This window comes from Hemiscyllium ocellatum, chromosome 13, assembly GCF_020745735.1.
Source record: "Hemiscyllium ocellatum isolate sHemOce1 chromosome 13, sHemOce1.pat.X.cur, whole genome shotgun sequence".
NCBI classification, from domain to species: Eukaryota; Metazoa; Chordata; class Chondrichthyes; order Orectolobiformes; family Hemiscylliidae; genus Hemiscyllium; species Hemiscyllium ocellatum.
In genome coordinates this window covers 53,674,386-53,684,230 of record NC_083413.1, presented here as the reverse complement: position 1 = coordinate 53,684,230, position 9,845 = coordinate 53,674,386, and the positions used below count along the sequence as shown (strand labels likewise).

General features: G+C 45.1%; 1 protein-coding gene across 1 annotated transcript; it reads right to left on the bottom strand.

Annotated features, from left to right (window-relative positions):
* Positions 1-657: 657 nt before the first annotated feature.
* Positions 658-5,336, bottom strand: slitrk3a (SLIT and NTRK-like family, member 3a). The gene is made up of 2 exons (XM_060834182.1): positions 5,222-5,336; positions 658-3,773 (listed from the first exon to the last, which is right to left on the bottom strand). The coding sequence occupies exon 2, from the start codon at positions 3,694-3,696 to the stop codon at positions 1,072-1,074; it is 2,625 nt and encodes an 874-aa protein (XP_060690165.1). The 5' UTR covers positions 3,697-3,773; positions 5,222-5,336; the 3' UTR covers positions 658-1,071.
* Positions 5,337-9,845: the final 4,509 nt, after the last annotated feature.

Genomic DNA, 9,845 nt, shown 5'->3' with positions numbered 1-9,845 from the left:
TTCATGTACAATCGCCTTTGCAATATTTGTTTGCCTGCTGTGCTTAAGTCTCAGAAACTGCAAATGCCATTTGAGAGACAGTAGATTATATTAAGGCAAAATATTTCTAATTATAGTAGATGGACGAGAGAGACTCATTATAAGACAATATATTAAATTAGATTCTGGAATCTGAGGGTTTTTTTTCACAAATTAATATCTTATGTTTCCTTCGCCTGCTGTCGTTCTACTCACATACAATCTCTACATGTCACTGCATAGTTTATCACCTTTTTATTATGAAAGCTTTACCAGACGCAGTCACTACATTGAGTTAACATTATTACCTTTACAATGATTGTTCACAGAAATTACAGAATAAATATGCACACTTCGAAATCTTTGTGTGTTTGAGAGAGAGAAAACATTAAAAGTGCTTCTTACAAAGCTGTTAGTGGTGTAAGCATCAACATTGACGAGCTTTTTTTTAAGAAAGTGCATTGTTTATAATAAAATCTTGGCGTCATATTCACAAATTGAAATCCGTAGATGCGTCGTAGAGTTTTTTTTATATTCCCCTCTTGAATATAATATATATTTATATATAATATATAAAAAGAATTAAATAACACTGAACGATAGAGCGTTGCAGTCACTTTAATTACCAAGTTTACTTCTTGTCATTTGAGCGAGTTACACGCCGGCAGTTTTACACATGCAGCAAGACTGCAGTCAATGTTTCACAAATTTTGCCCTCGGCGTTCATTTGGGTGTGAGAGGGAGAGAGCAAGAGAGAGGCATCACTTCCTGCCAAATAAAGTGAACAAAGTCGCTGCCAGTAATGAATAGGGCTATTTATATGACGGTCGATAACCAGCCCTCTATATGACTACAGACGGCACAGTCAGTTCTCGTTACCATAAAAAAATATGATTGATATCATTGCTGGCTAAAGTCTGCAAAGGCACTTCATTGAATATGATTTGAATATGGCCTTTCGTCCAAAGCAACCTAATGAGGGGGGTGGCGGATAATTTCCCTTTACCTTCTAAAACATGCTGTGTTTGGGGTTCGTTTCCGTTGGTATGATATCTAAAATCGGTATGATGTCTTCTCTAGTACTTCGAGGTAGTCTGGCTTAGTTTGAAGTTTGGCCCTTAACTCGAGGTATTCGCTCTGGGTTTGCTCAGGGTATCCCCGTCCAGATGAGCCAAAAAGAATGGTTTCTTTAAACCTGGCATCTTGCTGTAAGTCAGGATATTGCATGCCAGGTGGGTGGACATGTAGCTCTTTTAACTTGGGCACGGTGCCATACAGACAGTCCACAAAGCCAACCGTGTGAGCTGCTCTATCTCTGTCCAACACAGTGGGATAAATAACCCCATTTTCTGGAAAACTTGCAAAATCGTTAGTCTGATTAATCGTAACTATGGTATTAAGGTTGCTGTTGGACAGTGACGTTTTCCATTCCTTGTCTTTCTCCAGAGTTTTGTAATTAGTATTATTTTCCTGAGTCTCTGAGAATTCCTCCTCCATTTCTCCCTCACGTGGTTTATAGATAGGATTGTTGCACATTTGAGTGACGGGATGGGGGATGTAGTCATAGACGTGGCTGGCCGCTTTCTCGGGTGAGTTGGCAGCTCTCTCCTCGAAGATTCTGCACTGCATTTGCATACCAGTCAGGTCTACGTCCTGCCGTCTCCTGAAGGGCGATTTCTTACGCCTCCTAAGCACGAAAGCAAAGAGACCCGCTGCAATAAATACAGCGGAAATGAAAATGATCAGAAGGCTCAGGATCAGGACTGAAAGAGGAATGGCGCCACCTTGCGAGGAGAAGCCGAAGCCTGTGGTTGTGGAGATCACATTACCATTCCCCCCGGAGCCGGGCACGGCCGGAGAGGCAGCGGCATGTTTCAGTTCAGGGCACAACACCTCGTAGTCGACCATCTTCAGATCCACCCCGCTGAGGAACTCCGGCGTCTCGCACAGCACGCTGCCAATCAGTTTCACTGTGCTGATCTTTTCCACCCATTGCTTGAGAGCTATCAAATCGCACGAGCAATCCCAGGGATTCTGGTTCAGATCGATCTGTACAATGGAGTCCAAATGCTCGAGCACTCCACTCACCGGCAGATACAGAAAGTAGTTATTTCTCAGGTTCAGCCTGCCCAGAGAGGTGCCCGTGAAAGCGTCCGTGGGTAGAGTTCGGAGAAGATTACTGTTGAGAAATAATAGTTTAAGGTTGGGCATCAAGCTAAAAGACGCTGGTTGGATTTCTCTGATGATGTTGTATTCGAAATATAGGTACTCTAAGCTCTGTAGCCCTCTGAACATGCCGGGGGTGAGACGTTCGATTTCGTTGTTGTTCAAATACAAGGTCTTTAAATTTGGAAGATTCATGAAAGCCCCATCTTGAATATATGACACGCTGTTGCTCCCCAAATGCAAAAGATCCAAACTGGAGAAATTCCAGAAATCTGACCTGTAGATTTTCTGAATTAGATTATCAGTTAAATACAACTTCTTAGCGTTCAACGGCCTTGGTATGAGTTCAGACATATTTTGGATCGCTTTATTTTTGCACTGTACTGTCAAACCCAGATCATTGATATGTAGGCTACAGGAACACTCCGTGGGACAGATGATAGGGATGGGAGGCCTGGTCTGGTAGCCTGCAACTATAGGCTGATTTTGTCCCGAATACACACTGCGTAGAGTTGGCTGTGCTTTTAAAGTGTTTGGAGTCTTAGTTGCTTTTGGTAATTTACCTGATGTCTTGTATTCTACAGAAGAGGCGGTGTATGTCACCGATAAAGACATAGAGGAGGGTTTGGTAGGCCATGCATTGTCGTTACTGGAAGCAAGCTGCGGGATTCCCAAGCTGACCTCTACCTCCACACTTGAATGAATCGGGCACAATTCACTTCTCCTGATCTCCCTCAAGTCCTTGCCATGGAGATGGAATGGTGTCTCACACGTAATTTCCCCGACAAGAACCGTGTATGGTATGCTTTCTAGCCAAGACTTCAGTGGCATAATTTCACATGTACAGTTCCATGGGTTCTCCTCCAATTGAATCTCCATGAGGCGCCTGCCAATGTATTCCAGCGTCCCCGCATAAGCCAGTGACTTTAACCTATTACCACGCAGATCGATGTGGGTTAAGGAAACCGCCCTGAAGAGATTGTGCGGTAGAAATGGTATCAGGTTGTCATTGATAATCAACACTTTCAGTCTATTAAGGTTCCTAAATGCACCGCCATCAATCCTCTTCAGCACATTGTAGTCGGCCTGTAGATACTCCAAACTCTCCAAACCTAAGAATGTATCATTTCGAAAAACCTCTAGTTTGTTTTCATGTAAATATAAGCGTTTCAGAAGTTTCATGCCATTAAAGGCACCTGCCTGAATGTCCTGCAATGCGTTGTTGCCAAGATTGATTGATACGGCGTTGGTTAGAAACAGAAAACCGTTAGAATAGAGTTTCCTCATAGAGTTTCTTTGTAGGTAAAGTTTAAAGGGTCTCATCCATGACTCGGTTATCTGACTAATATTTGTAAAACCTTTACTTTCACAGTGTATTTGCAAAAAACTCTCCTTTTCTTCGCAGTAGCATGGCTCCATGCAAGGTTCATCTAACTCTTTCGAGTCCTCCATTAGTGGAATCGACGTACTCCATCCTAGAGCTATTGTGCTTAAAAGGGTTATCCAGAACATCCTTATGTTTTTGTTTCTCTGTTCAGCTGGAGGTACAGCAGTTATTAGGCGTAGGGGAACTCCTGGAGATGCAATGACTGTACATAGAAGACACGTAGAAAATGGCATTAGATTTCAGAATTCCCTTCAGAAAAACACTGAATCCTAACAATTTGGATTCATCATTTTCAATGTAGATACCCCAATCATACACAGAGACATCCCCTACATTTCTCCGTTAATACAGAGTATTCTACGTAAGAATGTTGTATACCTATGTCAATACCAACGAAACAAAGGCACGAATATGTTGCAGCAATTCGAAATATGAAAGACATTTGACAGCATTCGAGGCGCATACGAAGATAATGACATTTCTGCACTGCCAGAAGCTGGGGATTGATTACTGTTTCTCATTTATTTTAATTGATTTTTTAATTTGCTTTTAAAAAGGGAGACAAAGAGGAAATTGGTGAATTACTCCTGAAGAAAAATACGTCTGAACGTTTGGTGATGTCCAGTCCAGAGGGTGCAGAGAATTGAGCTACACCGTGTGTTGCGAACAGCCAAATTGTGCATTGTCCTCATTGTTCTCCTTGTAATAAAAGCACTCTGATTTCTCCCAATGCAACCCAATCATGTGCACCCCCTAAACTGGAGTGACAAGACACCAACCTTATGATTGCTGATGTGAAAACTCATTTACTTTGGGGCGGGGCGAGGACCTGTCAATTTAGAGGTTTGTAAATTGCAACAAATAAACATTTCCCACATTACCATCCTCAACTGTGGAAAGACTGAGGTCAAACACAGCAGAGTGTCATTAAATCAAACCCCGGTAATCTGATGGGTTATTGTGGTGCCTACATTTGCAGCCCCATTAGTAAAGTCCGTCAATCAGGTCGGGTTTGGAAAGGATCTTGCACATCCTCAGATGCTGTACAGACCAGCTCTGTTTTATTAGTTAGAATCAGAGAAAAGCCGATTTTGCGCATAAATATGACAGTACATTGTGTCTAATTTAATCACGGATTTGCTTATTATAATCTCCCCACATTAAGGTGAAACGCTGATAGTGGCCATTGGATATTTAAAAAATCGGTGCTTTTTGCTCTATTTCAGTTACACAATATACAGTTGAACAAGTTCTGTGTTTGAATTTGTTTGTTTTTTTAAAGCAAACAAAATCCTTTTACCTGCGCTGGAAAGCAATGACAACTCAGTAAATAAACTCCAAAGGTTAATGACAAGGAGCGGAAAATCGGAACAATGCAAAGGGAAGTTCAAAAATAGAAATGCTGGTTGAGAGGAGGATTAAGTGTGGTACTCGGGAGTGGAGAATAGAGAGAGGTAAACCGGGAAAGACGCAAAGTCCAATAAAGGCATTTAAACAATCTGTTACTGTCTTACCAAACAGATACAATCATCACATTATTCTATTAGGAACAACGCCTTCAAGAAGCCTCAGTCAAATAGCAGCCCGACCACCGAATGTTTCAACACAATGGAGCTGTGTCTAAAGACTCCAATACAACAGTCTACTTACCGTCCGTAGCCGATTTTAGTTCAAGAAGTGAAAAGAGTTGAGGATTTGCTCGAGCTGCCTTCACTCCCGCTGTTGAAGAGTCTGAGGAAAATGCCGACGTGATAAGAATGTAAGTGCATCTTTAGAATGCAGCTCGCTCCCCCTCCTGCTCCCGTTCTCTCTCTCTCTCTCTCCTGTTTCTCTGCCTCTTCAACGATGGCTGTGGAAAGTCTGCCTTTAGCTCACCCCCAAGCTGCAGGGACCGTTCGAGGCTGCTGCTTTCAGCCAGTGCACCAGTACATTTGGGATGCTCGGTTGCATCGGAAAATCACTTGCCCCCGATCAGTCTCTTGATTTTTTTTCCTTTTACGTCATGGGATGAGCTTTGAGGACTTAACGGCTGAGTGAAGCGAGCCAGGAGTGTGTGTGTGTGTGAGAATGTGTGTGTGCGTGGAGGGGGTGGGGGTGGCTGTAGAATGCGCTTGGCACTAACGTTGGGTGGGTGTGCTGGGAGCACATTCACTTCTGGCTTCTCTCAGGAGAATTTCATCGGCTCAGTCCTTTTCTTCCCTTGTTCCGAACTCCTCTTCTTCGGGGGGGGGGGGGGGGTGTAGAAAGGAGCGGGAAGAAGTCAGCAGCGCCCAGAATCGCATCCGTTTTATTGGGTCACCGGCGGATTTGTGTTCGAGCGGAGCACTGACAATGAACAGACAGGCGTAGACCGTAGACTGGGGATGGCGGGGGATTAGATTCAGAACCGTCCGCTCGGAGGGAGGACTCGGTACGTTCCAGGCGGACTCCGGTAGATTCCCCTCCACCCCAACCCCTCTGTCCGCGCTTTCCAACAGCAGACTGACAATCACAGACAGCCCGCAGCACCGCACTCTTCCGGATTTAATCTGATTTATTTATCTCCCACTGGCGCGTTGCTTGGTTTCCCCTGCACCAAACACTCACCGTTTAAAAAAAAAACACGATGATGACAGCTCAACGTCGTCTTCGCTAAAAATAAAAGCCCAGTTATCCTGGTCTTTGGCGTGTGGGCTTGCTGTTCAGGGATTCGGGCTCATTACCATCACCAGAGTAGTTTGTAATCTCTCTCTCTCTCTCTCTGACCCCCTCCCCCACCCCTCCAGGATGCTGTTCAAATCCTGACAGGGCAAGAGTCGGAGGGAAGCTTAAAGAGGCCGCGCTCTGGCCCCACAGTGTATTCAGAGAGCACCGACTGAAGTGGGACGCCACCCTGGCTGGGTCCAGCTCCAGCCCCGCCTCCCCACTGAAGCTGCACAGTCTCCGTTCACACAAACCGACTCCCGGGGTCATCCAGTAAAACTCCAATTCAAGATGGTCGGCACTTTCTGCACCGCTCCTGCGGTGCTCTGAGACACTTACTTTATTCTAACATGCGTCGAATTGTGCGAAACGACTGGAAAAGACTTTCTGGATGCTCCGCTCCTGATTGGTTAACCGGAGAGCAGCTATCCCTGGGACACGCTCTTCCTTAAAGGGGTCGAGACTCCAAGCTTGAGAAAGCTGCCTGGAAATCATCGCTTTCTGGCGCAAAGCGCCTCCGGCGTGGCTTCCCTGAATCTGGCGGTGCCTTGCTCCGGAGTGAAGGTGTCACAAAGGAATGGCGGTGACTGCAGTCAGTGCACCCGGGCTCTGGTGTGTACTCCACCGGCCAGGGCTCCTCCGCGCCCCTGAAACCATTCACTGTGAGATAGGACCCGCTCCAGCACTAGAATGGCAAGGAGCCATTGCCGGCATGCTGACGCTTTGACCGAGCCGATTAGTATGCAGCTTTTTTTTTCAGCTGGACTATGACCTCGTTCGCCCCCGCCCCTCCAATCTTTCGAGGTGCTGAGGGGAGGGAGGGAAAGCCTGTTTATAATGACCGTGTGCCAGTTTAGACAGAGCGCTTATCTCAGTCACAGCTCAGTCCGGCAGCTGCAACACCATATCCATCTATCCCAAATGTTTATTTCTCACACCTTGGGCAAGAGGTGTGTGAGTAAGCTGGGTGGTGGGGGGGGGGGGGATAGTGAACTTGGGGCACACCGAAAGGCTATTGCTTTTCCAGATACTTAAAACAAAAACATACGTGGGCTTTTGTTTAAAAAAAGGGTCACAAATTATAGTGACTGTTTGTAAATATTAGGTATCATCGCAAACTCGGGTCAACAGCAGTGGCCAGGCTGGGCTAATGTCTTCCGTTCAAGGGCTAAATGTCTCCATAAGTGAAAAAAAATTAGCAAAAATAAACACGATTCCCCCCCCCCCCCCACCTTCTCCGGAACCCGCGGAGGCGGCAGATCCCCCACTCCCCCGGCACATTCTGCAAAATATGTTTCTCACAGAGAGGCGGTAACGCTCACTCTCAGCACCTCGGTGATTTCCCAGTTTGATGGGTTACTTTCGAGCAGGGCAGCGCCCCAGAGTCTGCGCGGAGATTCTGCCTTGCTGCAAAAGACATTTTGTAGAGTGGCAGGGAAATCAGAGCAAAGGAGCCATCAGTGAGGGATCGGTTATTCCCATCGTCCTTTCTCTTCCTCCCCCCACCGTCCACGCGGATGTCTTTACTTAGCAACTGAAGAAATCCATTGTATGGAAGAGCGAATGACTGTAGCGACGTGAATCACCCGTTATATGTTTTGGAAATAAAACCCCCTTTCATTTCTGCCGATGAGAACTCAAGTTTTCTCTCCCGGTTGCAAGAGCGAAAGCCAATTCAATACCCTTAACCCGATCAGTAACTCAGGCAGGAATTCAAGCTTGTCTAGATCTTTATTTGGCGATAGGTGCAGGTTGACGGAGAGTCAAGACATGCTACGTAATTTCAAAATAAACACATGCAATAATGTTCGATTTTAATTTTGAGGTCTCCGCTGTATTGATTTAAATAAAACGCTTTTTTGTTGTTGTTTTGCAAGTGCGTTGAGTTATTTAATGTTTTATTATCAGTGTTGACTGACTGATCTGTGTTAGGGAACAGTAACACTTGAGTCGGATCTAGGGAGCAGAGTGTGCCGGTGTGTACAGATGGCGCTGTGTCATTCCATTTGGTTTTGAGGGCGATCAGACTTGCAGATGTTAAACTCACTGACCATCTGAAGTAAACCTCAGCGGACTCATCCTCTACCTCCAGCGCCAGAGCCAAGCTACAGCGAAAGGGCAGGTTGTCCATTCACAGACACGCCGTGTAAGGCGGAGTCTTAGCTGCAGGAGATGTGTACAGCCATCCCTGATGTGAAGCTGATTGCTCCTTTCCCCCCACATCTCTGCCAGTTTGATGAATAAGACCTCAGACAGAGGAGGACGAAGTCGACGGTGCATTCTCAATTTGTAATGGGGAGCACGTTGGTGTGGAATCTCCTCACACTCTCCTCTTTTAGATCAGTCTGGTGTATCAGTGGGACGATAATCGCCGCATAGACGTAAATAAGCATGCAGACCAGATTCATCAGCCATCGGATCAGAAGTAATGAACTCAAGTGCCGCCCCTGAGCCGGGAATGGTCTTCGTCCGAAACAGAAAGACAAAAGTAACGTACCTATGTACAACACAAGCCCCCAAAAAACAATGAAAACAACAAATTGGCTCTCCCGTCTATTATATTCACACAAATATGGAACAACACATGAATAAACCCGCCAAGTCCTTCACCCAGTGGTGATATCCTGCACAGTGCTTGCTGGGTTCTGGTACAGAGGAGAGTGACACACATAGAATTGCCAAGCCTCCAAGCGTTGTCATGAGGTCTTCAGACATTGAAGGTTCATCTCCAGAAAACTCCAGCGGGCAATTGCTGTGAAAGAAAAACAAAGCATTTTCCCCCATGTCTTACTTTTACTTACTTATATTTCATCTTTTTGTTTTAAAATGATGATTGGAAACACTGAAGCAGAAAACGAGGATTCTTTCAGCGGATGAGGAAGGGCGAGAAAGTCAATAATTGGAGCAGTCGTTGGGTGGAAAGTGGGGGAGATGGGGAAGTTCAGTATGCCCAAGCAGTTAATAACTAGATACGCTGTGTAGATGTTTGTGTTTTAACATTGTGTTTTATAGATGTGCAATGGTTTCAGAAGTATATTTTGGCACAAGATGCGCAAATGTTTCCTGGAAATGTTCAGTTAGAAGTGTTGGAATGGCATCAGGTCGTGCTGAGCAAATGTTAACTCTAACATTTCCTATCGGGATTGACATCAGCAAGAATGGGGAACATGTGTCTGAATAGACCTCATTTTTTACTCTGAATATGATGAGCCCATCACTGGGGTCGATCATTTTGGCCGCAATCTAGGTCTAACAGAACGTTGGGCTAAGTGTGGTTTCAGTTCAGGCATATCTATTCACCAATCATTTCTTTCAATGAACAATAATCAGATCTACATGCTGGAACTTAACTCAGTATTGCAACTTCTCTTCAGTCTTCTCGGTGTCACCATAGCCTTGTTGGGACCGTTGGCACCTTCTTGCTGTTTCTCTGGCTTTCTTCAACTTTCTACCTGTCACTCAAAATAATCCATCCAGCTTTCAAGTTTCTGTTTTTAACCTCAATTTGCCCTTCAATTGGTGTCAATGTTAAGTTTGTGGGATTAGACATCTAATTTATACTATAGGAGATTCACGTTATTGTTGTGGCATT

Excerpts from the sequence above, each read along its gene's own strand:
- slitrk3a (XM_060834182.1), bottom strand. The coding sequence starts at position 3,696 with ATGTTCTGGATAACCCTTTTAAGCACAATAGCTCTAGGATGGAGTACG.